This window comes from Phragmites australis, chromosome 15, assembly GCF_958298935.1.
Source record: "Phragmites australis chromosome 15, lpPhrAust1.1, whole genome shotgun sequence".
Taxonomy (NCBI): Eukaryota; Viridiplantae; Streptophyta; class Magnoliopsida; order Poales; family Poaceae; genus Phragmites; species Phragmites australis.
Window position 1 is genome coordinate 24,248,435 of NC_084935.1, and position 27,257 is coordinate 24,275,691.

Consider the following 27,257-nt stretch of genomic DNA (forward strand, 5'->3'; position numbering starts at 1 on the left):
TTCTCACAGCCTCTTTTCCGCTGGAGATCATAGAGGAGGCCCACCAGCAACGACACGGGGGACGGCGGCGCCGCTGGTGGTAGAACCCACTGTCGCTGCTGCTCGCCAGGAGATGAGATCCGATCACATCGTCCGAGAGAAAACAAAACCAGCTGTGACAGACCCTGGACGAGGGAGCACTCAGCAGGCTAAACAAGATTGTGGTGGGTGCTAAATGAGGTGCTGCGTGCGGCTGTACTCACCGTCGCCGTAGCCAAACAAGCAGTCGTAGGTGCTGCAGGACCTAGCGAGGTGGTGAACTGGTGATCTGGAGCATCCTGTAAGACAGCAATCAGTGATCCGGGGCATCCGGTAAGGTGGTAACTTTTATTTTTTTTAAAAAAAATCTCCGCAACTTTTCTTTTTTAAAAGTTTCTCAAAAACGTTATCGAGAAAAGCTATCGGAAAAAGTTCACGAGAAATTTGAAGGAAAAGTTTTGAGCAAAAGTTAACGAGAAAGTTTACTCAGAAAATGTTTTTAGAAAAAGTTTTTGAAAAAAAATCTAAAAATGAAAAATGAGGCCTGTCAGGTCGAGCAACGTGCGAGTGCTAATCAGGATTCTGTCCGGCAAGGCAGCAACCACTATATAAAAAAGGGCTATCACCACTATATAAAAAATGACTTTAATGATAGGTGATAACCAGTATTAGTGATGGGTTTTGCACCTATTATCTCGAATGCATCACTGATAAATCGTTATTAGTGACGGGTTAAAATCTAGCACTTATGAGATCATGTGACGGGTTGTATCAATGAGTCGTCACTAATAACTGAATATAAGTGACGAATTATAACAGTGATTAGTTAATTATGACTGATAAACGTTTTCATATTTTTTAACATGAAAAAAATCAAAAAATATTTTTATTCTCTCGAGCCATGTCAACTCAGGAGCCTACCATATATACCTACAAGCCACATTATTTTTCAAACTATTCTTTAGTTTGCGTTCTGTGGACGTTGAACCCTCGACCTCCCCTCAAATGCGTAGTTCACTTACACCTCACATAGTTCTGATAAACATTGTAGATTTTATCCTTTTAACTTTCTGTGTTAAAAATCATCGGTGATGATTCATAACCGTAACTTATCACCTATAACTGATCAGTGACAACACCTATGACTGATCAGTGACAGATCAGAACCATAACTTGTCACTAGTGACTGAACTTTAGTGACAAATCTGATTAGTACCGGGTTAGAACTATGATCCATTACTAGTGACTAAACTTTAATGAAGGATAACACACCAACCGGAGAGAGATCTCAATAGCAGGCAAGCTCAAAAGCTATACTCAAGCGGCAAAAACACAAGAACAGAACATCCAAATATCCTTAGGAGCATACCTTAAGGTTCTATAATTCGAAAATGAGATAGGCGACACATTAACAAATAAGTTGCACAAAGAAGATAAGAAACCAAGTTTTCTACTGCATGCAAACTTCTTTCGGAACACTGAACTCCAACAGGTTTTAAGCTTCTACCGTCTCGGTAGGTGCCTCGATCATAAGCCCCTTAGTCTGCTTAGCCAACAAGTCCGTGTACTCCTGGTACGGGGTCTTCACAAACCTGGTCTCAGCCCAGAACTCAGGAGTAAGGAAGCCATAGGTCTTCATAAGACAATCAAAGGTTGCCTGCGGAATGACAAATAAAGATAAAACTCAGGATCATATACAAGTTGATCTAGTATTCTTGGCATTACGAAATTGATGAGTAAAATTGTAAACAATTTCCCATTCTGACTTAATTTCTAAAGTTTAATCATATCCATCTTCCATATCCTAGAGAGCCTAACTGGGTACCTTTATGATGCAAACATGCAAAACCAGTCTACATAGGTACAACTGACAATGTTATATTGAAACAAGGTATGTTATTACCTATTTCCAACTCTATGATGAAAAATAAAGAAACCATGGGCAATGGAAAATGAACACAAGTGAACAAAGACAACTAAACCTTGAAAGTTCATTGGCTTATACCAACAATTAGTTTACTGCAAACGTGCTATGCAAATTATCGTGAAGTTTAAAATCAACTTTCAACTCATACAGAAAGACAATAATTAACTGCACAGATCGTCACAGATAGAACTGCGAATGCAGGTCTGTACAAGCAAATAAAAATGGTAACAAGAAAAATCAACACAATAAACACGACCAAAATCTAAGATGGGAGTTCTTAGAATATGAATCAGTGAACAAGTGCATTATGTACAAATTACTTGGAAAGTGACAATTCATAACTCAATAACATAAAGGCAATGACAAATCAAATGAGAGGATACAAGCTCATACATAACATTAGGACACAATGAGCACATGCATTTGGAAACAGCCACAGTTAATGACAGGTCTCATGGTACATTGGCCATAACTAATCCAGTGGTAGGAAATATTGAGCAAAAGCAAACCAAACACACAAAATAACTGACACCTTTTTATTCAAGCGTTAACCATACAATGCAGAAATATAGCAAACGGAACTACCTAGCAGGAACAACGCAATCCCCAAAAAAGGAGGGAAGACTGCATTCAGTGACCCACCCACTACAGAAATGGACAATCACATGCAACAATTCACACATTTTACAGTAAGAACTGAAGCCTAAACTAATGCCATGTGGAATTCCAAGACCCCATACAGACTCAGTGATGCGAGCGAATTTTGAACCAATCTATCATAAACACACGATATCCACGAGCATTTCATGGTTATGTTAGATATCAGCGTAGAATTATCAGTAGTAGCAGAGCGAGATTTGCAATACCTTGACGAAGTTGCCAAGGGTCTTGGTGGAGCCGCGTGACGAGGTGAACACGTCCTCGATGCCAGCGAACTGGAGCACCTTCTTGGGCACGCGCGCAGCGACGATCCCGGACCCCCTGGGCGCCGGCACCATGCGCACGGTGACGGACCCGCACTTGCCCGTGACCTTGCAGGGCACGGTGTGCGGCTGGCCGATCTTGTTCCCCCAGTAGCCCCTCCTGACGGGCACGACCGAGAGCTTGGCGAGGATGATGGCGCCACGGATGGCCGTGGCAACCTCCTTGGCGCACTTGACCCCGAGCCCGACGTGGCCGTCGTTGTCGCCGACGACGACGAAAGCCTTGAACCGCGTGCGCTGCCCGGCGCGGGTCTGCTTCTGGACGGGGGTGATCTTCATCACCTCGTCCTTGAGCCCCGGCACGAGGGTCTCCACGATCTGGTGCTCCTTGACGGGAAGCGAGTGGAGGTAAATCTCCTCGATCTTGCGGAACTTGCCCTCCTTCACGAGGCGCCCGAGCTTGGTGACGGGCACCCACTTCTCCTCCTCCTGCTGGCGCCCACCGCGCCGGCCCCCACGGCGCCCGCCGCGGTCGCCTCGCCCGCCACGACCGAAGCCGCGGCCGAACCCGCCGCGGTCGCCGCCGCGGCCGAACCCACCGCGCTCGCCTCCGCGCTCTGCCATGGTGGATGGGGATTGGGGCTAGGGTTACGCCGGGGTGGCGAGAGAGTGGAGTTGCGGCGGCGGCGGCGAGGGTTTGGATAGAGGAGATGGAAAGGGAGGCGGCGGCAATTTATATAGCGCACTGGTGGAGGGGATTAGGGTTTTCGCTGAGGGGGGATTGGGCTGGGCTGGGGCATGAATCTAGGTGGGCCACCTGGGATTGGGCTGGGCTGTGGGCCTGAAGTGAGATGTGGAGTCAGTTGGGCCCTAGCGGAGGATGGGCCTGATTTTTTTTAAAAAAAGGTATGGGCCTACTATGTGGTGCGAAGGTATAAAAAAAAGCAGAGGATGGTCCTTTAGGGTTTGGCTTTTTTTCTCAATGATGTGTGTTGCAATTTTTTTGAGTAACAAAAAAAATGTTTTTTAAATGAACTGATAGGAGAGTTATCAATTATATTAATAAGATGAAAAGCTCGACAGGCTAACATGCTCGTTAATTAAAAGAAAGCCGAGTAAAAACCATAGAACACAGCTGATTAAGAACCTAGCTAAACTAGGTCTAGAAAAAAAAATGTAGGTAATAGATTTGAAAGCACCAGCTATCTCTCTATGAAAAAGGCGTAAGCTAACATGTCTGTATTATTAGGCCACAACAAAAGACCATTCACTAAAAGAAAAAATCAAAACCCCAGTCTCAGTGTTGAATGGCAATGGAGTATAACTGATTTTGCCTTTTCTTGTGAACAATGAGACCAAAATTACACTACTATTTTGGGCAAAGTATATGATGTGATGGACACAAGTGAGAGGGATGAAAGCTTATAACTGAATTGCCACCTTTGTCCACCTTTTGCTTTCCTTGAGAACTGTCAACTGTGGATTAACAGGCTGCTAGGAAAGGGGTGGAGCGACCTGACTGATTATGGGATGTCAACTGTCAGCTCAGTTGGTTACTGTCTTGCACTAGGTTTCTAATGATGGGATGCAATGTGCAACTAGCTGTGTAGGGGATCATCACTCATGTGCAAATTTACGACGATCTGGGGCATCATTTCATACAAAATTTCTTATTATGCATATGATTGTGGCATATTTATTATGCATATGACAGTGGTGTCTGCTGAAAGAAGTTTTTCAAAGTTGAGATTATTGCTATTTGAGGTCCATAATGTCTCAAGAAAGATTAAATTGTTTGATAGCTTTATGCATTGAGAAGAAATTACCGGATGAGATTGATATTGTTTAAGATAATCTCTAAAAAGTGTTTGGAGTGAGTGTTGTATTAAGTGTTTATCATAATAATTTTTAATACATCAAATATTATCTTTAAAATTTATATATTAATTATTTTTTGATGTTTTAATTTAATAAGGCCTTATTTTTAATTTTACTATGGGCCACCAAAATCTCAGAACCGGACATAGCGAATAGGATAGGGAGATGACGACGCGAGGAAGACGATGAGCAGAAAGGAATGAGGGAGGAGACGTTGCACTGTGGGCTAGCGTGCTTGTAAGGCTATCAACGAGCCGAGCTTGAGCGAGCCTGTCATCTTAAGCTTGAGTTTGATAGAAACTTGAGCTGAGCTAGATCCAAGGTAAAGATGTGGTCGAGCCTACAACCAGGCTTAATCTTGGCTTGTTATGGTCGCAAGCTGAACTCAAATCGAACCTAGAGCGAGTCAAGTTCGAATAGATCACAAGTCTCGAGCTTTTTTTATAGTTCTATCTATGAGTCACATATGTATATAGTCACGTAACCTTGAGGTTGGACAATTGGATTTTGAATTGGATGATGAGGTTAAAAAATAAACTTAGCTAAAGTGAATAAACATCAGTTTTGCCTCGACGGACAACAATTGGAGTTAGCCGAGCTTTTGACGAGCTATTCGAGCTCAATAGGCTCGTGAGCTTATAGCTGGGCATGAGCTTAACTTGTTAGTGTCTCGAGCCGAGTTCAAATCAAACCTATAACGAGTCGAGTAACTCACGAGCAACAGCTTTTTTAACAGCCCTAAGTGCTTGTCTGCTGCTGGGCTAAACGGGCTAGTTGGGCTGCAAGGATAGAGAGGAAAAAGACAAGGACTTGGGTTGCTATTGGGTTTTAATTGACAAACGAAAAAGGAAATGTCCCGAGAAGGATTTATGTAAAGGAAAAAAGTTCTGATTGCAGAGTGAATTCATATTTAATTAGCAACCAAAAAAATATTAGTAAAATCAAATAAATCCCAAATGACAGCATGGATATTGTTTGTGCATGTTTCCAGTTTTGAAATTTAAATTAGAGGTGGATTTTGGTTACTTTGCCCGTGTTGAAACACACATGTTTTGAATTTGTTGTAAACCTGGAAAAGCTCAAATTTTTAGTGAATTTTATAAAATGTCAAAACACAGGATGTTACAATTTGTTCTTTTAGTTTTAGCAATTTTGTGCCAAATGCAAGCCATACATTTTGCTCGCATTCTGTCTCCATATTGATAAGATAGTATTACAAGGAAATTTTGTGCGTATGCGATTGGTAGTCCGCCGATTTGTTCGTGTGCCATCTTAAACTTGCTATTTATGTGTATACTATTGAAATTTATGTGTGTTCAATTGGCCTCCCATTGGCCTGTGTGTGCCACTGCGGAGAGACATATACAAAAATTTAAGTGGTGTACACGCAAATATCGAGTTTGAGATGGCATATGTGGCCTGCATACATATGCCACAGTTTTGGAATGTCCCCTGCTAAGTCAATTTTTTAAAGTTTCTTGGAGAATATGCCAATATTTTGCACTGTCCGATGGCCAGATTTGGCAGCTTTTTATTTATGGCATTAAGTGAGGCAAAAGTTTAAAAAATGATATAGTATAAAAAGTATTAAGAAAACAATGAAAAGGGTACGTTTTCCTTGAACAATGACACGTGTCTTGTTTCCTTGTATTTTTAGATTTATTATTCAAAATATACCTTTTTTAATTTTCTTTTAACACATTTTAACTTGAATACATAGTTTGGGTGATTTAAAAGCACATTAGAATTTATTTATAAAATTTTCATGTCAACGTGCCAAGTTTTATATTGGGGGTGGGTTAACTTTAAAAAAGAAGCACGCAATTGTTTGCCATTTTCTGAAATCAAAAGAGAGAATCATCGCATGCTCAAAGTGGATGCCAAATTATTCAGAAACAGAATAGAATCAGTTGAAGTCAATGATCTAGAAAAAGGGAGCCGAAAGAGGGGGTAATCGAATTATGGCTTATGATCGAGGACGCAGATGCCAATCACAGAAGCCGCAGAAAAGTGAAAGGAACTGAGCATGATCATCGCATCAGCATCATCATCATCACGCTAGAAATTAACAAGGGAAGCCTTTTAGCGCTGCAAATGGGCCCCTTATGTCAGTGAGGCTGGGGCGAGCCGTACGTCCTGATTGGAATTGTTAATTCGAAGCACTTGTGCGGATCGAAACGAAGCGTGGAAAGGAACAGAGCACAAAGAATTCAGCTGGCTCAAGGGCCGAGGAATTCACCATGTCCAACCCTGAATTGCTAGGCGCACCATGGGGGCTTTGATTTTTGGGGTGGAAATTGGAATAGCTAGGTCCACTAGGCAATGAGGTTAAAAAGGTGATGTGTAGTGTCTTAGGATGGTTTTGGGGAAAATATAGATGATGTTTGTATTGTCTTGTGGTGTTGGGATTTATCTTGTCAAAAGTGCTATTTCGTGTGTAGTGTTAGTTAGGGTTTAAGAGTATTCGTCTATGTTGGCGTGTTGGTTTATTTAGTGTAAGTAGCATGAGTGTTTGCTTAAGTATGTGTGAAGCATAACAAGATAGAGATATTGATTCTTCGCCTTCTCATATGTGTGTTTGCTTGCACATGTGTGAAGCACATTAAGAGAGAAATGAAGAGGAAATGGTTTCCAACATCCTAGTCTACATAACTCTGTTGTTTTACCGTGTGTTTGGTTCGATGGATATGGCCATCCGGGAGATGGTCATCATTTTTTCTCGGTGTTTGGTTCACTCCATCAGGTGGATGGGATGACCACCATGCACGAATATTCAGTTTGGATGCTGGACGTAGTGATCCTTGAAAAAAAGCCGGACCAAGCGATCCCTTCTCGTACATTTACTCTCGTCGTGAGTTCATATTTTTATTTAACTCTAGATTTTATCTAGAAGTACAAAAATAGTTTAAATAATCTAAATATTTTTATGAGCAAACTAGAGCTCACTAATAATCCATTTTAATTAGTTTGATCCAAAAATTATGAGCTAATATTTAATTAAAATTCTCTAAAGAAGCATACTTTTATAAATTTTAGTAATTTTTAATGCCTCAAATAAATTCCAAAAATCAGTAAAAATTCATTAATATTCTTCTCATTTGATGTATTAATTTATAAAAATATTTTTAATCATAGATTATTTGGTGAAAATGTGAGTTCATTTGTAATACTTTATTTATATACATTTATAAAAATATTTCTAACCAACTCAGCTCATCCAATTCATCCAACCAAACAGAAAATTGGTTCATTCTATCCACTCTAATCCCACGAACCAAACAGAAAACTGGTTCATTCCATCCATCCAACCAAACAGAAAATTAAATCATCCTATCCCTAAAAACAGAGATAGTTACATCCCATCCCACATCGCCTTCCAACCAAACGCACCCTTAAACTCCTCTGTATGAGTGGTATAATACCAATGTCAAGGAATTTAGTTTGTCATTGTTGGCAAAAGTAAAAAACTTTCGGTACCTAATATGTGGTGCTTTGAACAACCATACGAAATTTATCCTATCGTTATATCAATTAAGAAAAGGTAAAAACTCTCAGTGCCTAATTAGTGGTGTTGCATATCATAGCATGAAATTTAGCATATCGCTATATCGGTTAAGGACATGTAAAAATTTGGGTGTCTACGTACTAATGCCACAAACGACCATATGAAATTTATCTTACCATTATATCAAAATTATTAACGCCATTAATGCCACAAAGGATCGTATGAAGTTTAGCCTATTGCTATATGGTTAAGAACATGAAAAACCTTTTGGTGTCTAATTGTTAGTGCCACAAATGATCTTATGAAGTTTAGCCAATTGCTAGATTGGTTAAGAACATGTATATTTTTTCGGTGTCTAATTATTATTGCCACAAGCTGCTGAATAAAATTTAGCATGTCGCTATATCGCCTAAGTACCGGTGAAAACTTTCTGTAACTAATTATGAATGTCGCGAATGACCATATGAAATTTAGCCTATCTCTATATTAGTTTCGAACATGTAAAACTTACAGTGTCTAATTATTAGTGCCACAAATAAGCATATGAAAGTTAGTTTGTCCATATATCGGTTAAGTACCGATGAAAACTTCCGGTGTCTAATATCAGTGCCACAAATTGCCATATGAATATAGCCTTTCGCTATATCGGTTAAGAATATGTAAAAACTTTTGTTGTCTACCTATTAGTGCCGCAATCACCCATATGAAATTTAGCTTCGTCTCTATATCGGTTAGAAACTAGTGAAAACCTTACAAGCATTATTAGCTAAACTTTATACAGTTTTAGCTTGTCGCCATATGGTTAAGAACATGTGAACTATTTCAGCTTGTCGCCATATGGTTAAGAACGTGTAAACAATTTCTAATTAGAAACTAGTGAAAACCTTACAAGCATTATTAGCTAAATTTCATACAGTTTTGTGCCTAGTTATTAATGCCACAAAACTGTATGAAATTTAGCTTGTCGCCATATGGTTAAGAACATGTAAACAATTTCACTGTCTAATTATTATTTTTCCCAAAAAAGTTAAGACTTTAATAGATCAGTCTGGAGCCCGTTGGAGCCAAACGGCCGATGACGTCTCCTTACAAGCATTATTAGCTAACAAGTGAGCAATCATATTTTGATTCCCCAGGACCATGGATAATCTTAACCTCTTGTAGCTCATGGTGGTGAGCAGTTTCACTTTCTTCACCAAACAGTGCCATGCGGGAGCGCGCTTCTCTGCTGTTGAGTTGAGCGCCCATGAGACATTAGTCTCTTGCGATATCGGCTGGGAAAGCCATTTAACAGCAAGGTGTAACCCTTCTCTGCATTCAAGTAACTTCGCCTCCTCTGTACCTGACCAGAAGAGAGCAGGACTACACCCAGCCTTTCCAAGCAATTCTCCTTGAAATAAGGGTGATCCATCTTGATCTTGACCCTCCCTGGTCTTGGCAAGACTCACCTTGTGTTCTGCATGGACCCGTCAGATCCCTGTGTGCGACAAACAACTGTATGAAATTTGGCTCGTGGTACTGGTGATTTTTTGTATAATAATATATCTATTATCTTAGTATAACAAAATTAGAAGGAGCCATATCATTCGCTCTTAAGAAGATAAAATCAATATTGTCATATTTGAAGGTGCGGCAACAGAAAGTAATCTCCAACCTTAAAACCGATTGGAAGCCAAGGCTGTGAAGCAAGCTGTTGAAAGTCAAACCCAGTCCAAAACCGATGTTGATTATGACACACATTCTTATTCATGAGTTATGTTTTCCTCGGATCCATTAAGCTCCTTGTGAGGGCTAAATTCGAGTCTTTGTACGACTAATAAATCACATGTATGTGGCTATGTTTGAGTAAATTCGTCATAGACATGACTAATTACCTATGGTAGCCACAAGCGACATCGGCAAAGTCATGGATGAGCAGGGCAAGACTAGTGAGCCATGTTTGGGCCACGCACCATGCAATCTCGGCGGCAGACGTGCAAGGGCAAGGCTTGAATCACTATACAACCAACTGAAAACCTAAGCAATTATGCTCGATCGAATTCATTAGGAAAAATGACCAACTACAGTGCATAGAGTACACGGTTGCCGTCATGCTAGTGTTGGGCCGCACAACTCACTATCGCGACGTCAAATAGATACGAGGCAACACGGAACCCGTAACGATGAAGATGGCGGAATGACGATATGTGGTATCAACATATGACATGACAACACTGTGGATCAACAGAGTAGAACATGCGAGCTAGTCTTGGCTGCACAGCTCGTAGTTGCAGCAGTAAGCGGGCGAGGATGAGGTTTGAGTCTTTACAAGCAACAGGACAAGCCTAAATGCTTGATTGGATTTGTTAGTGAAACAACGATCTACCACAATAACAAGCAACCCCATGTTAACACGGTTGTAGCAACAAGGAGGCAAAGCAAGGTTTCCATATACTTTAGATCTTTGTTGTGCGCATTATATACAAAAGAAACAAAATTCAAAATAAGAGTCATTTAATTATTTTATTCTCTCTAAAATGTTGTGATTTATTTTCTTTAATATGAACTATTTATACTTACTTTGAAACAAAGCATTACGATGCTAAATAGATACCATACCAAGTTTAGACAGATACCATAACGTTTGTATGTAGTATCGTCAGTGCTATATCTTTAAGAGCCAAGTAAATTTTTTTTGTCTAACTATTAGTGTCACATGTACCGAATGAATTTTAGCTTGTGCAATATCGCTCGATTACCCATGAAAACCTTCGGTTTCTAATTATGAATGCCACAAACTTCTACAGAAGAAGCAGAAAATCTCTTCCCTTTTGCCAAGATAAAAAGAGGCAAATCGTATGTTTATCCTCCAAGGCCGATTGTCTCGGCGAAGATCATTGTAAGCAATGATAGTCAGTGGGATGCCATTTTACAGGATGATATAATTCCTCACAAACAGAATAGATTCGGTTGGTCTAGAAAAGGGAGCCGAGCTAATCACAGAACCGCAGGAAGAGAAGGCACGCATTTTTAGCGTCATGCTAGCAATTAACAAGGGAAGCCCTTTCCATTTGATGGCAAATTAAAGGGCCCTCCATTAAGACAAGCCGTAAGTGATGATTAGAGTAGTTTATTAGGCCATTTCGAGCAGAGGAAGTAAATTCGCAGATTCGGTGATACAGTGTTTTACGGATCACTGTTCATGTACTGTAGTATCTCTAGCAGAATCGGTATCCAGCAGTGCGCTACAGTTTTACTACAGCACTGCAGAGAGAGAAAATGGACCTCAAATCTGCGGAGTTACTGTAGCACCCGTGACGCTGTAGCAGTTTTGTAGTAACACTGTTTACAGAGACTGGCCTGAGAAAGGAAACACCGTCTGTTACTGTATCAATACTATAGCAACACTGTACATGTACTGTTTATCGAGGCTGACAGCGGAATCGGAGGAAGGTAGAAATAAGATAATTATTGGAGATAAAAAAATAATAGATGCTGTAATAGTGATAAGGAATGTTATAATAATATTTTTAGATAAAATTTTAAAATAGCTGTTGAAGATAATTTTACTCTACTTTATTTTATTTGGATGGAATCAGAGTTGGGAAAGGAACAGAGCACAAAGATTGACTCGGCTCGAGGACCTAGGAATTCACCATGTCTCCAACGGCAAATGGCTAGGCGGCACCAATGAGACAATGGCATGTCTCAAGCGATCACGGTGTGTAATATATATGCATGTCCAAATTGCGTTCAAGTTTATAAAAACAAGAAAAAGGCTTTGGCAAGTGTTGGCCGAGCAACAAAGACCATGCATATGTGTTGCTGGTACTTGTGATCTTCTCAGTGGCGGGCCTACATTAGTACAAGAGTTTATATATGTACATCTATTTTTTTATAAAAAAATTGACTACATATCATAGGTAATAGTTGTATATGCAGGAGTTGTTAAATTTTATAATTAAATGACGTATTTATTTCAATCAACAGACAATTCATCTTCTCTTAAGCCTTTTCTCACTAATCACACTACCACACTACACCATCTTAAAGCCTAATTAATTTCTAGTGATTTAATTTGTTAACTATGTATATCTATTATTAAAATGCTAGATTCATCATTGTTCTTCTTCTTGGTTCTTCTCCTTCTCACACGTATGTGTTCATGTTTCCGTTTGATCGTGTGTGAAGCACAAAGAACACAGCGAGAAAGAGAGGGGAAATGGTTCTTCCAATCGTCACGTGTGTGTTTGCTCGAGTGTGTCTGAACCACACAGAGAGAGAGGAAGAGAGGATGCGATTTCCAATATAATGTCGTGAGCAAGGTTTCAAAATTCGATTCAAGACCGAATACCGAGTCCCGACGATTTCTTCGATATTCGTGGTTTTCGACAGTAATTCGGTAAAAATCGGTCGGATTTCGTCAAATTTTTAATTCTTTTGAATTTGAATTTAACCGAAAACCGATTTTTTATGCACTTTGGCTTGCTAAGGAAACGGCTATGGCTAAAATAAACTAGAAGCTGAAAAACAGACTGAGATGAGTTTTTTTGGTTTTTGATATACTGAGAAGCTAAAAATTTATTGTAAAAACTAACAATCAAAATTTAATATCCGTATTCACTTTCTTAGCCAACCAGAAACTTTAAACCCACGTCATATCTAAATGGAGCCTATGTCAGCTAAGAAAAGGTAGCTGAAAATAATTTTCAATGTCTAATGAGTGGCACTGTGAACCATTTAAAAATTTTAGCTTGTAAATAATATTTTAATTAGTGGTTCTGCAAAAAACTGTATGAAATTTAGGGGTCGCTAAGTCAGTTAAGAAAAGGTAGAAACTTTCACTGTCTCATTAATGGCTCCAGGAGTCACGATATGAAACTTAGTAGGTTCCTATATCGGTTAAGAAAATGTAAAAGTTTTTGGTGCTTAATTAATGGTGTTGTGAAAACCCTAAAACCCTCTTTACTTATGGTATTTCATATCAACGTCTTGCCTGGCTTATCACACCAATCTTCTCCTTCCCTTGACTACAACGAGAGGGCAGGTGATGTAAAGCAAAGGATCACGAAAGGAGAGTTTCAGAGGGTATCGCTCAGAGTCCCACGAGCAATTAGATGCAAAGTGAAGAATTTTAATAGGGCTTGACATGCTACTAATCCTCTTGAAAGAGAGGGGTACTCTCGGGATGCAGACATAAGTTGTGCATGGGTGTCATCAGCTGATGCCGTAAAGTGTTAAGTCTCGTAATAAGTGTAATCCTCTTGTTTAGGTGTCACTATGAATTTAGAACACTGAACAGATAGCCATGGTAAAGCTGGAAGAAGGAAAGGATGGGGCCAAGTTATCATGCCTCTTACGTCCTTGGCGACACACGTGCTACAACTTGCAAGACATATGAAATTTAGTCGTCGCTACGTTGATTAAGGAAAGGTGAAAATGTTTACTGTCTAATTATTGATTCCAAGAATCACAGTAAGAAATTAACTTAGCAAATCGCTATACTGGTTAAGAAAATGTAAAAATTTTGGTGTGTAATTAATGGTGTTGCTAACCACCGTGTATATTTTAGTCTTCTCTATATCAGTTATTAAAATGTAAAATATTATAGTTAAATGCATAGTTTTCATAGCGTCGATATCTCGTTGCTATAACGCTAATATATCAGTGTGGTGGAAAACAGCGCCTCACCACGGAGAAGCCACGACTTTGTGTGTTGTGGTGGGCACAATAGAGGAAGAGGGGGAGGGATACCTGTATAATTGAGGCTGACTCCTGACTGTAACCTGCAAGACTGAAAGGATTGGTGACGTCTTAAGAGGGAGTGAATTTGGACATTTAAAAACTAATTTATTGGTTTTAAAAATTTCACAAGATAAATTTATATCAATTTCTATCTAAATGTATTATAGGTTTATCTATTATACCTATTATACATTTAAAAAATTTATGACCTATAGCCAATCCTAATAAACTACTTAGAAAAGTAAATACACAAAGATATATTGCAAGAATATAAATACGAAAACATAAAGACGATATAGAAAACAAACTCGACAAAATAGTTTTTATCTCGTGGCATCGATGGCATGAATATCACCCCTAATCCATATTAGAGCTCCACCAAGGATATACTCTCGTTCGCCAAGACTCTTTCGATCACAGCTCTTGAGTCACTAAGTCACAAAACACATAGCCTCAACCCAAATAAGCCACAAAGGCAAGGTCTCACCACTAGCCTCTCTTTTGGTTATTTATCACTATCTTCACTTTGGAGTTTAAGCTACCAAGATAAGCGTCTTCACGTCTCCGTACACGTGTCTTGCCACCGCTCCACACCAAGTCGAAGGGTCAATAAGCTTAAGCAACTCCGACTCAAGATACTAGCGAGTCACCAAGACTCCAAGACATCAGTGTACCACCGGGTACAAGCTAGGATCACTCATTGATCCACTCTTTAGACAACAATCACCTAGCAACACCCTCTCTACGCTTATAAACATTAATCACTCACTAAACATGTACTTAATTGCCTTGGATGATCACATTAAGCACTTTGATGGTTTGGATGTCTTCTCAAGTGTCTCTGTATTTCTCTAGACTCCACCCCATTCAAATAACTGAGTTAAGGAGTATTTATAGCCTCAAACTCGCAAACTAGTCGTTTTTCCAATGGCTCAGAAAAGCTATTAACACCGAATGATTCGGTGAGAACAGTATTACTAATACCGGATCATTCGTGAGTACAACCTCAGAACCTAGACATTGGAACCCCCACTCAAAACCTCTGTGAACACTGAACACTTCGGTGTATACTTCATCTCCATTATCAGACTATCAGGTGAGTACACTTGAGTTATCCGAGCCTCTGCAGCCTCTCTATGTAAATTGTTTCAGTGTAAACCTCCGATATACACAACACTTATCATTGACCATCCGATGAGATATTCTTCGATCTTCAACTCTTGGAAATGCTTTTGCAAGAAATACTCCAATATGAAGCATCCGGTATGTACAACACAAGTACCGGACCTTCCGGTGTGTTGATTATCGTTCTTTTGTGTTTGGATTTTTCTCTGCAAGAAATAGTCTACGTGCATCCTCATTGATTGCCGAACCTTCTCGTGCATTGATCTTCATTCTTCTGCCTAAAAGCAATATACTTTGGTGTAAACTGCCCATTGAACACCAGATCATCTGATGAAGGCATTCCTCATCTCCTGTCAAAATTGCTCTGGCGTGAACATTCCTGAGCACCGGACCATCCGATGAGTACATTTTTCTTAGGACTTCTCTAATTCAATCAAACATTATCTTGGCTACGGTAGCTTTTTCATGTATTGCATCCATGAGACCTAATAACGTATATATTTGACAAATATATTAATCACAACGACTATATTATCATTAATCATCAAAATCATAATCATGATGTAATATGATTATTTTCACTACAAAGGCTATAAGACAAGATACCTTACGCAAGCGCAAGGAACCATAGCCCGAGTCGTTGTCGCCAGGACAGTCACCCTCCACCTACCCCCGTCTGGATCTTCGTCTGCCTCGGCCTCTCTTGTTTGGATCCCTATTCGGCGTTTGCCTAGACCTCTCTCGCTTGGATCTCCCGAGCGAACCACCCCCGTCTGCCACCCATGCTCGGTGCATATCCGGTGGGTGGAAGGCGACAGAAGGAGGCAGATGCGAATGGAGCAAGGAAGCGTGGAGAGGACGGAGGGAGTAGAGTGATGGTTAGGGTAAGTAGATGGGGCATGTGCTATTACATGGGTTGAATTAGTGGGCTGGGCTAGGTTGGTAACCCATTTTATTTGTGTATTCTTCTTTTCTTTTCTTTTTCTTTCCTTTTATATATACTTTGAGAGATAATGTGTGTATTAGAAAAAAGTATTGAAATGTGTGCATTTGATATGGCGATGTGTGTATAATATTGCCATGTCGCGCGCTATAGACATTGTAAAGTTATGAAGCTAGTGGATCGTCACACCGCTATAACAACTATGATTAAATGTGTTACAAACAACCAAATAAAATTAAGTCAACGCTATATTGGTTAAAAAAAGGCGAAACATTTGCTACCTAAATAGTTGTTGAGGATTAATATGAAAATTAGTCCGCCACACGATTAAGAAAAAATTAAAAACTTTTTGTGTCTATTAATAGTACCGCAAACCACTATATAGAATATAGTTTTTCACAATATAGGTTAACAGTATGTAAAAAATTCTAATGTCTAACGATTGATGTCAAGAACCACTCTATAAAATTTAGCATATCGTTATATCGGTTACGAAAAATGTAACACTGCAATTTGACGATGGCTTTTTTCAGAACCTAATTGCATGGTGTCATGGTACCTCTACATATCCTTGGTTTTTTTCCCCCTCCAAGACACACTATTGGGGTACGACAGTGTTGTCAATCTAGTAGGGTACCCATTGCCATTTCACACGTCTCACTTGTGTTCAACCCATGCACTGAGCACGACACCACCTTCCTCTCGCTCCGTCCAACCACCTTTCCCCTTTCCTCTCTCTCACTCTCTCTAAAACTCTCTCTCTCTCTTCCACCTGAAGGAGTGCGAGTCACTGTGCCCCCTCTGCTCGCTCTCTCTCTCTCTCCTCCCCTACCCACTAAACCACACAAGAAAAGCAGGCGCACGCACAGGCGACGCGAGGCCTGGGCACCACCACCACCACCTCCGCCCCGGGCCAAGAACCCCCACCACAAATGCCTTCTTCCTCCTCCTGCCGCGGCTTCCTCTTCTTGGCCCCTCTCTCGGTGTGCTTCTTGGTGCTTGCGGTGGATGGGGCCAGGGGCGCCGGTGACGGCGCGGCAATGCAGACGCTGCGGCGGGAGCTGGCGCCGCCGGGCTGGGGGGCGGGAGCGGACCACTGCGCGTGGCGCGGCGTCACCTGCGCCGCGGGGGGCGCGGTCACCGCGATCGAGCTGCCGCGTCAGGGGCTACGCGGGGACTTCTCGGCCGCCGGCGCGCTCCGTGCGCTGGTGCGCCTCGACCTCTCCGCCAACGCGCTCCGCGGCGGCATCCCGCCGGAGCTCGGCGCGCTCAGCCGCCTCCAGTTCCTCGACCTCTACATGAACGCGCTCTCCGGCGCCGTTCCGGCGGCCCTCGCTGGCGCGTCCAGGCTCCGGTTCTTGAACCTCTCCAACAACGCGCTCTCCGGCGGCATCCCCGACGAGCTCAGGGGCCTCAGGGAGCTTCAAGAACTGCAGATTTCCGGCAACAACCTCACCGGCGCTCTCCCTGGCTGGCTCGCCGGGCTCCCCGGCCTCCGCGTGTTGTCCGCCTACGAGAACTCGCTCTCCGGCCCGATCCCAGCGGGGCTGGGGCTCTCGTCGGATCTCCAGGTGCTCAACCTCCATTCCAACGCCCTCGAGGGGAGCATCCCCAGCAGCCTCTTCGAGCTCGGCAACCTGCAGGTCCTCATCCTCACCTTGAACCGGCTCAACGGCACCATTCCTGACGCCATCGGCCGGTGCCGCGGCCTCTCCAACGTGCGCATCGGGGACAACCGTCTCGCCGGCGCAATCCCGGCGTCGATCGGGGACGCGACCAGCCTCACGTACTTCGAGGCCAACAGCAACGAGCTGTCCGGCGGGATCCCCACGCAGTTCGCGAGCTGCGCCAACCTGACGCTGCTCAATTTGGCGTACAACCGCCTCGCCGGCGAGGTGCCGGACGTGCTCGGGGAGCTGAGGAACCTGCAGGAGCTCATCGTGTCCGGCAACGGCCTGGGCGGCGAGTTCCCAAGGTCGATCCTGCGATGCCGGAACCTGAGCAAGCTGGACTTGAGCTATAACGCTTTCCGTGGCGACTTGCCGGAGAACATCTGCAACGGATCACGGATGCAGTTTCTTATGCTTGATCACAACGAGTTCTCAGGTGGCATTCCACCGGGAATCGGGGGCTGTACCAGGTTGCTTGCGCTGCAGCTCGGCAGCAACAACCTGAGTGGTGAGATACCTGCTGAAATTGGTAGGGTCAAGAGCCTGCAGATTGCGCTGAACCTTAGCTTCAACCACTTTGTTGGACCGCTGCCCCGCGAGCTTGGGCGGCTTGATAAGCTTGTCACGCTGGACTTGTCGAGCAATGAGATATCAGGCCAGATCCCAGGTGATATGAGAGGGATGATGAGCTTGATTGAGGTCAATTTGTCAAACAACAGGCTCAGCGGCGCCATACCAGCTTTCGGGCCATTCCAGAAGAGCACGGTGTCCAGCTTCTCCGGCAACACCAAGCTGTGTGGTGACCCGCTGGATGTGGACTGTGGATCAATTTATGGTTCCAATTATGGAATGGACCACAGGAGGATATCTTACAGGGTGGCTTTGGCAGTTGTGGGCTCCTGTGTGCTCATATTCTCATTGGTCTCATTGGTGGTGGTATTGTTCATGTGGCGTGAGAGGCAGGAGAAAGAGGCTGAGGCGAAGAAGGCTGAGGCGGGGGAGGTGGTGGTGGTGGCAGCGCCGCAGGTCATGGCTTCAAGCATGTTCATCGAGAGCTTGCAGCAGGCCATCGATTTCCAGAGCTGCGTGAAGGCGACATTCAAAGATGCGAATGAACTAAGCAATGGAACATTCAGTACAACCTACAAGGCTGTCATGCCGTCTGGCATGGTGGTGTGTGTGAAGAAGCTGAAGTCGGTTGACCGAGCTGTAAGCCACCACCAGACAAAGATGATCCGAGAGCTCGAGCGCCTTGCGCATATCAACCACCCGAACCTGGTGTGTCCTATTGGCTATGCCATCTATGATGACGTTGCGTTGCTGCTGCACCACCATATGCCAAATGGCACCCTGCTTCAGTTACTTCACAATGGCGGTGATTCTGATGGCGACAAGCAAAAGCCTGACTGGCCGAGGCTGTTGTCAATCGCCATTGATGTTGCTGAAGGGCTGGCCTTCCTCCATCAGGTTGCCACCATTCACCTCGACATCTCTTCGGGGAACATCTTCCTAGACTCGCATTACAATGCGCTTCTTGGCGAAGTTGAGATCTCCAAGCTGCTTGACCCCTCAAAGGGCACTGCCAGCATCAGTGCGGTCGCAGGCTCATTTGGTTACATACCTCCAGGTCTGAACTTTCTTCCACGTCCAGTAACTACACTAGAAGTTCCTATATGTCTACATCCATAAACATTTGATGCTGTTGCAATTGGTTTCTTGCAGAGTATGCCTACACAATGCAGGTGACAGTGCCAGGTAACGTGTACAGCTTCGGAGTGGTCCTGCTGGAGATCCTGACATCCAAGCTGCCCGTGGATGAGGGGTTTGGGGAAGGTGTGGACCTTGTCAAGTGGGTGCACACTGCACCGGCGAGGGGGGAGACGCCGGAGCAAATCATGGACCCGAGGCTGAGCACCGTGTCCTTCGCGTGGCGCAGGCAGATGCTCGCGGTGCTCAAGGTCGCGATGCTGTGCACGGAGCGCGCCCCTGCGAAGCGGCCAAATATGAAGAAGGCGGTGGAGATGCTGCAGGAGGCCAAGAACAGCTGAGCGCTGAGATCGCCGCCTGGAAGATGAACCGAGCTGCGCAAAGCACAAATGGGGGCCTCAAAATTTTCAGCCATCGATTCGTCAAGTATAAAATCCTGTGGCGTTTTATTCTCTGTATATAATTCTCATCTCATAATTAGTGCCCCGATTATTCGCTATGTATTGCCAGATGCTGGATCTTGAATCATCAAAGGGCTATGCTGTGTAGTACAGTGTTGCAGTGCAGCGCTGCCTGCAACTTGCCGGTGAGAATGTCTCGTACATATATGGTTGGATCCTTAACTAGGCAACTTGTTGTTCTATCTTGAGGGTTTTTCTTCCATCTTTTTTTCCCCAAAAAAATCAGAGAATCCTATCTTGAGCTTGTCAGCTTGAAGAGGTGGTTGTGCTTGTGCACTTAAGGTGCTGTTGTCCTTTGCAGTTATTGTGGTCTTCTTCTCCGGTGCTGTTTGGTTCAAATTTTGTACTGTGAATGGATTATAAGAGGGTTTGAAGCACTGTTACGGTGTTTGTTTTAACTTGGCCTATAAGCCGTACCGTTTAATCCAATACCGGTCTATTTAGAGCCAATTCCCCTTCTCCTGACTAGAGCTGGACGAAAAGCTCGATACTAGTTTAGTTCAGTTCGTGTCTCGTTCAGCTTGACTCATTTTAATATTTAACGGGTCAAATAAGAGTTTTAGCTCGTTTAAATAATGAGCTAGCTTACAAGCCAAGTCTATTGTCTATATCATATCGTTTTTTTAATTGTGATCATTACTTTGCACATTAGCCATCTTCGTATTTGATGGCCTACTATTAGTCAGTTTCTCGTTATGGTATAGCTTTATCTTTTTTCTTCTCCTATCAATCATTCCTTCAAGCTTTATATATATAGACAAATATATGGGGAATGTTATTTTATATATTTTTTTGAGGTATTTTGTTCTAGTAGCAAAATATATATAAGTGGACCTGTTGTGCTGTTTGTAGATTTAAAAAATATTCAGAAGAGATTTAGCTTACAACAATTATACCTCTGATTAAATCATATAAAGAAGTACTATACTTGTAGATGTCATTGCTATTATTATATGATTTTATAGATGCATTTTTTAGTAGATGTTTATTTTTTTTATCCTAGTAACAAGCTACTCCCTTCGAAGAAAAAATAATGAGCTAGCTCACGAGCCAAAGAAGCCAAGTCGAGCTGGCTTTTCTGCTCGTTATATTAAAGAGCCAAACGAGCCAAGTCCAAACGTACTGAGCTGGCTCATTATCCAGCCCTATCCCTTACCAGTATCGCATCCCGTTACCACTCATCTTCCTCATGAGAAATTTAGGATTTTACCACTCTTGTCGTTAGCGCTCGCTAAAATGTCATAAGTGAACATAATTTTATTAAAATATCACTCTCGCTGATACTCACCGCGCTACAATGACATTTTACTTTTTTTCCTCAATTTTTTTTTCTTTTTCAGCTAAAATTAGATCTAGATTGATGAATTTGCCCCTAGCCGAACAGGCCCTTTCTGTGGATCGGTTTGAGGTCTTTTTTTCAGCTAAAATCACATCTTTTTAATCCAAATCTCGTGCCCAGCTCAAGAATGATTTGCTCTTGTCTACTGTAGCCTCCTATGCTTAAGTTTTTTTTATTCTTGTATGGTTATTGAGAGTCTACAGGAACAAAAAAACATAGTGATTGAAATAAGGTGACGGTATGCATTTCGGTCAGGGCAAATTTGTTAATGCAGGCTTGATTTCAGCTAAAAAAAAGAAATTGAGGAAAAAAATAGATAGTGAACGCCGACGAGGGTGGCAAAATTCAAAATTTCCCCTTCCTCATCGGCTCATCGCTCCAGCCTCAAACAGAGCCGCCGCTCGCTCTCGATCCCATCTTCCTCTTGCGAGCTGCTCTGTCGGCGACCAGCGCACTGCCTTATCGCCGGTATGATTGAACCAATAGCTTCCCCGTCTCCATCTCTCTCTCTCAATGCCTCTTCTTCAAGCTCTCTCAAACCACAGGGGGAGGAGTCAGCTACCACACAGGAGGAGGAGGGCAGCAGGCGGATTTGCAAAAGGATCTGGAGGGCTTCGATTCCCCTTCACACTGGTATTTTATTCCTTTCCCTTCGCCTATTGAGATTTTTGTTTCACTTCGCCTATTGAGATTTATGTTCAGAAGATGAGAGCGCCGTCGTAGTGATTTAGGATTTGCAAGAAGGATTAATGCCCCGAGATTTTTGTTTCCCCTCTGGCCAAGTTATCTTGCTGATGGTGACTTTATCCTCTTGCTTTTTTGCGCTGGGGAGCGATTGGAGTCTTTAGGAGATGGTGATGCTGGGGAGTGGAGTAGCAGTAGACTGCCTGGCGCTCATCCCGGGCGAGAGTGATAGGAAATTACAATATAATTTTGTTCATCTCAGCAATGATATCCTCTCTATTTATACTAACTAGTTGTCTTGTCAAGAATTGTTGTTATGCTACTATTAACTATTTGGTAGCTATACTTATTTGCAATATCTGAATTTGACTGAATAGTTTTCGACAACGGGGGATCCCCATTTCCATTACCAAGATAACGGAATTTTTTTTGACTGAATAGTAGTAGTGAAGAACACCGAAAAGGTTAAGAACACATAACCACTCTGGAAAGGGGAGTTTTTGCAGCTAAAATCGAGAGCATGCAAACATTTACCCCCTGTGATACAATCAAAAGATTCACACAATTGATTCCCGTTTCATAAAACACGCAAAATGAAGCAAGTGGTAGTAGTAGTAGTGCAAACTTCATTATTTAGAACATTGGAACTGGAAAGAGTTTGCTTGTCTTGTGAATTATTGGGATGACTGAACTTCATGCCCCTGCCACAGTTCTTGGGCAACTATATTTACTGTTGTAGAAAGAATGCCAGGGGGTAACGCAAGGGAAGGTTTCGCCCATTACAAGTGGCCAGCCTAAATTGCTATGATTGATTTTAGTCTGTAGTGTAGGATCCTAACTTGCTATTTTTTCCTAGCTAGATTTCCTATTTTTCCACGACTTGCTATTCTGTTCCTAACTAGATTTCCATTTTGTTTGAATACAACTCCGATTGCTCTCTGCTTTGATTGTATTGTAACTGTTGGCAATACTGTAATGTAGAAGTAAGATGATCCTTGGGTGCATCTGCATGGTGGTAAGTTTCTGGTATAATAAGTTATCCCACTGTTAAATTAGATCTTTCTGTGATAGTGCTGAGCAGTCCAAACATGTAACCAGCAGGTACCTACTGTCAAATAGAACATGGTTCTGTATCTATGCAGTTTTCAAAATGCATAACAGATCAGAATGAGATTATTATGTGATCAGCAGTTGATAATAGCTAGCTCATTTAAGCAACTCTCACATTGGCAAATATGGAAGTTGGTAGCTCATTTAACTTTGCCAACTCGTATATTTGGTAATTTGTTTTCCTTTTTGCAGAAGCAAATAAAAAGTGATGGGAAGCTAGGATGTTTGGATCTCAAGCTTCAAAAGTTGATCATCTTTGGTTTATGAATTGCTAGTGTGATGTTCTTTGTAATAGTTCTGTAGCAGTTATGAGATCATGAATGTTCCTATTCGGTCTATTCACTTTTGGTACTAGCAGATCAACATACTAGAGACTGTCTATGTAACGGTTTGTATGATGTTTTGCGGCATGGTACTTTATTTAGTGGACGCTTTGGCTGTTGTGAGATGGCCTGGGAAACATATTTCGTTCTGGCAAAACCTCCTTGTAATGTAATGATGCTCGGGTTAGCATATTCAAGAGAATAGACATTGCTTTTGTATTCCTGTAATGTTCTGATTAGCATCTATTTGTACGTTGTATTTGTTGGCTTGTCACTAGATCAGTTCTCATGAATAGTATTCAAATTTGACGAGTGTCTTCTGATCTGAGCTGCAAACACATTGTAATGGTATCCAACGCCATTACCATGTGTAACCAAACAAAGCATGCAAACAGTGATCCCACCATCAATCTCCTGTGATTTGATTCCATTTCCATTTACATTACCGAAGTGTGAACCAAACAGCATCTCTGTGAGACCCTGACCCATTTTGACGTTGCTGGAACGGTCTATGTCTGGCAAGGAGTAATTTGATAATCTTTTGTTCTGAAGAATTGTATCCGACGCATAGAACATTGTTTTCTCTTCTGGCAGATAATTGAACAACCTTGGGCCCTGTTTGCATTGCAAGTTTGCAACCTAAATCTTGCCACGCCTAACCTTAGGCAGCTACATTTTTTAGCCAGCATTTAATTGCTGCCAGGGCTGAGTCACAGTGTTAGCAGCCGCGACTCTTCGCAAGTTCTCAAGAAAAACTGTTACTCGTTACAAGTGACCCTAAAATAAACAATCATGCATGCTTAGTACGATCCCCGTGACTAACTTTTCCGGATCCATCCTAGTTGCTGCTAAATTTTGTAACTTGCCTAAATTTATTGACATAATAACCGCCATGTGGCCCGCTTGTCATAGACCAGATTTACTTGTTTACATTTCCGCAAAACATCGTCTAAGCTGAGTGGCCAATTTTTTTTCCACAAAAGTATGGCAAAACTAATATTAGCCGTGAATATGTGACAAAATTAGTTACCAACATTATCTAATATCTACCCTCATCTGGCTGTAGGAGCACTGTATACGATGGGAATTGTTCAGGAAAGCAACCACAGCTTCTGGCTTTCCAAATCGCTCTGTTCAGTGATTAGCATCTTGACAATTGTTCACTTCAGAATCAGATGCTTTCTCCCGTTCTTTTTCTATTGGCCGCAGCAAAGTCACGGTGACCTTCTACGGCAGCAATGGTTGGGCACAACAGAGACACTAAGATCATCTCTAACTATTTTTCTTCCGTTTCGTTCCTTTCTGTATTCTCTTTACTATTTCTATTCACTTTATTTTCATCTTATTTCTAATAGCTTTCCTTCAAGGAGATATGTGAAGAAAAATGAGAGAATCTCATGATAAAAGGAAAAGAGGTAAAAAATTTCTTCGTGACAGGAACCACAAAGAAAAATCGTTAAAACACTAAAAAAAATAAAATTTATTTTATAAAGAAAACAAAATCACGAGGAGAATCCGTTGGAGATAAGCCTAAGCCTCACCGCTAAACAACAATGGGCTGGACAAAGCCGGTGTGATCATTGCTGTCTCTTTTTCTGCTGAAATTGTAGCTGCACAGTTTGCCAAGAAAAAAAGGATGTATCAGGTGTCAGTTCTTTTAGATAATGATCAGGTGTATTGGATGGAAATGATGACCTATTTTATTGAATTGAAATAAATCATCTCGTATCCAACAATGCAATGCAATGGCTAAATCTTGCGTATAATTGATTTTTTTATCGTCGAGGATCGAAGCAGGAGCTCTGTTATGTCATCATAATTTTCAGGTTGACAATAATGATTATATCAGTTTGTCAAATTCTAGTGTTTCAAGTGTCAAATGTACACCGCGAAGAAAAGGTACTATGCTCTGTTTTCTCAAACAGCTGCAACCACCATCAGCATTCCAGTGGATTTGGAAAAACAAATGCATGGAAGCTCAAATCTTCCCTTGGCTCCTCCTCATGGACACCAGAAACATATTAACGAGAAAGAACTTGCTCCAAGGAAGAATAGCAACCAGAGGAAGTTAACATGTGACTCAACAAATTTCTTTCGAAATAAATAATTTTCTCCTATTTTATCATCCAATACACTTAAGAATAAAATAGAATACAAAATACAGTGAAAACATAGAGCTCAACCCAGAAGATCCGTCTAAAAAATAATAATTCAAAAACCAAACTTGAAGATCCAATCAAATATGGGTCTCATGGTTAGAATTGAATACTAGATTCTACAGTAAATCGATCCATAACTCATCCCTACACAAAGTTCGGAACTTGAGAAGAAAGATTCAAAAAAGAAAAACAAAGATAAAATCACCGGTTGAAAAATTCTCCAAATTAATGATCTAGAGGCAAGTGAGTTCAAGACCCATGAATATACATTTATATGTGATTTTTATACCTCTAGTAACAAGAAGAATGACTTCACAATGTGCTAAAAATTCAGCCCAAAAACCAAAACGAAAAACACAACGAAATACCGAAAACTTGCAAACTCGTAAGGAACCAATAGAGAGAAACTAGAAAGAGTGGATTTCAAGCATATGCAAAACATAAACTTCATTACTCAAAGAGATCAGACCTATTTTAAACGTATTACAAACATTTTTCACTCAAAACTCTCACCTAATACATAAGCTAAATACTCATCCTTCCTCTATTCTAAAACCCTAACACTAGGCTCTCAAATGAATGGTACAATAGGCTCAAGTGGCTGGTTCATCCTCTCTCATAGCCTTACCCCTCTATTTATATGTCTAGAAAACTTGACCTTCAAGTTTCTTATCTTTTTCACAAAATATCCCTCTCTTGTATATATTTCTAACTACCACCGAGAATATTTTAGTCTATTTTCTTCTTCATTCATCGGATGGTCATGGCACATTTACAACTTAGTTTCACCTTGATGCAAGCTTCATGATAGTGTCACATACTCCTCCAGTCCTCCCATAGTTTTGAGGCCAAATCGTGAAACCTTAGCACGCATCTCAAAGCGTGACTAGCCGCCACTGCTTTCGCCTGAAGCAAGCACTCCGATGATGACGTGCGTCCTTCGTTTTGCGATCTTGACTGCCGGTAAATCTCTTCCGCTCCTGATCTCTCGGGTCGCCTTGTCACTTACACCGGTATCCCATTTGCTTAACTTTGTCAACACGTCATCTTCATCCCCCTTTCATGTTTTGCTTAACCTTCATGTGTACAACTAGAATCACCCTTGACTCCGTCCGGTACCAAGCACCCGCTTAGCCCTGATCACTCGTCATCGACCGCCAAGTTGCATCCGCTGTCTGCACACCATGAAACAAGCAAACACATTTCTTCACACTCCAAAACATCTCTAGGTTAGCACAAAATAAAAAACTTCAACTCAGAGCATATCCTGCAGAAAACTTGAACACCAGATGTTCCGGTGTGTTCTGCTCCTGAACACTGGACCATCTGGTGAGTGTAACACTATATGTTCTAGGAAAACTTATCTCTTTGCAAAAAAAAAGTCCGGTGAAAACTTTCGGTGATCTCATATTCATCACCGGATAATACGGTATGTGCCAATCCATCGAACCACCCTTCTACAACCTCTTTGCAACAAAAGGTTCGGTGCATTCTCCGATGTTCACAATCTCAGCACCCGTATACACTGCCCACATCAGAACTTCCGGTGAACACCAGAACTTTTGGTGTGTGTAATTTTTCTACGTACAGAGAAGAATTCATCAATTCCAAACACCGCCAACTCGAGTTAGACATGAACAAGAATAAGCATTCACAAACACATGCTAACCAAGCTCAAGCTACATCAACTGTTATCAATGCCTCATCACATGCAAACCAATGCACTTCTCCACTTGGTTTCTCAATCTCCTCTTTGATGAG

The 27,257-nt window shown here is 41.8% G+C and overlaps 2 protein-coding genes and 1 long non-coding RNA gene across 4 annotated transcripts; 2 read left to right on the forward strand and 1 right to left on the reverse strand.

Moving 5' to 3' along the window:
* Positions 1 to 1,310: 1,310 nt before the first annotated feature.
* On the reverse strand, positions 1,311 to 3,579 carry LOC133892858 (small ribosomal subunit protein uS5x-like). The gene is made up of 2 exons (XM_062333836.1): positions 2,812 to 3,579; positions 1,311 to 1,675 (listed from the first exon to the last, which is right to left on the reverse strand). The coding sequence occupies exons 1-2, from the start codon at positions 3,490 to 3,492 to the stop codon at positions 1,514 to 1,516; spliced, it is 843 nt and encodes a 280-aa protein (XP_062189820.1). The 5' UTR covers positions 3,493 to 3,579; the 3' UTR covers positions 1,311 to 1,513.
* A 13,140-nt stretch (positions 3,580 to 16,719) lies between these two features.
* Positions 16,720 to 20,597, forward strand: LOC133893640 (leucine-rich repeat receptor-like tyrosine-protein kinase PXC3). Its single transcript, XM_062334721.1, has 2 exons — positions 16,720 to 19,340; positions 19,436 to 20,597. Exons 1-2 carry the CDS (start codon positions 16,976 to 16,978, stop codon positions 19,759 to 19,761), a joined length of 2,691 nt encoding a protein of 896 aa, XP_062190705.1. The 5' UTR covers positions 16,720 to 16,975; the 3' UTR covers positions 19,762 to 20,597.
* Positions 20,598 to 20,950: 353 nt separating this feature from the next.
* On the forward strand, positions 20,951 to 23,649 carry LOC133891969 (uncharacterized). 2 transcript variants are annotated; one of them, XR_009904330.1, is made up of 4 exons: positions 20,951 to 21,688; positions 21,766 to 21,853; positions 22,886 to 22,919; positions 23,207 to 23,649. It is a non-coding gene; the product is annotated as an uncharacterized LOC133891969 (long non-coding RNA). The 2 variants fall into 2 exon arrangements; XR_009904329.1 differs by lacking the exon at positions 22,886 to 22,919 and having other exon boundaries at positions 21,505 to 21,688.
* Positions 23,650 to 27,257: the final 3,608 nt, after the last annotated feature.

What these genes read in the sequence shown, in the direction of transcription:
- LOC133892858 (XM_062333836.1), bottom strand. Translation starts at nt 3,492, where the DNA reads ATGGCAGAGCGCGGAGGCGAGCGCGGTGGGTTCGGCCGCGGCGGCGAC. An exon ending in CCCTTGGCAACTTCGTCAAG is followed by an intron (nt 1,676 to 2,811) that starts GTATTGCAAATC and finishes GTCATTCCGCAG; the next exon opens with GCAACCTTTGATTGTCTTAT.
- LOC133893640 (XM_062334721.1), top strand. Translation starts at nt 16,976, where the DNA reads ATGCCTTCTTCCTCCTCCTGCCGCGGCTTCCTCTTCTTGGCCCCTCTC. An exon ending in ATTTGGTTACATACCTCCAG is followed by an intron (nt 19,341 to 19,435) that starts GTCTGAACTTTC and finishes GGTTTCTTGCAG; the next exon opens with AGTATGCCTACACAATGCAG.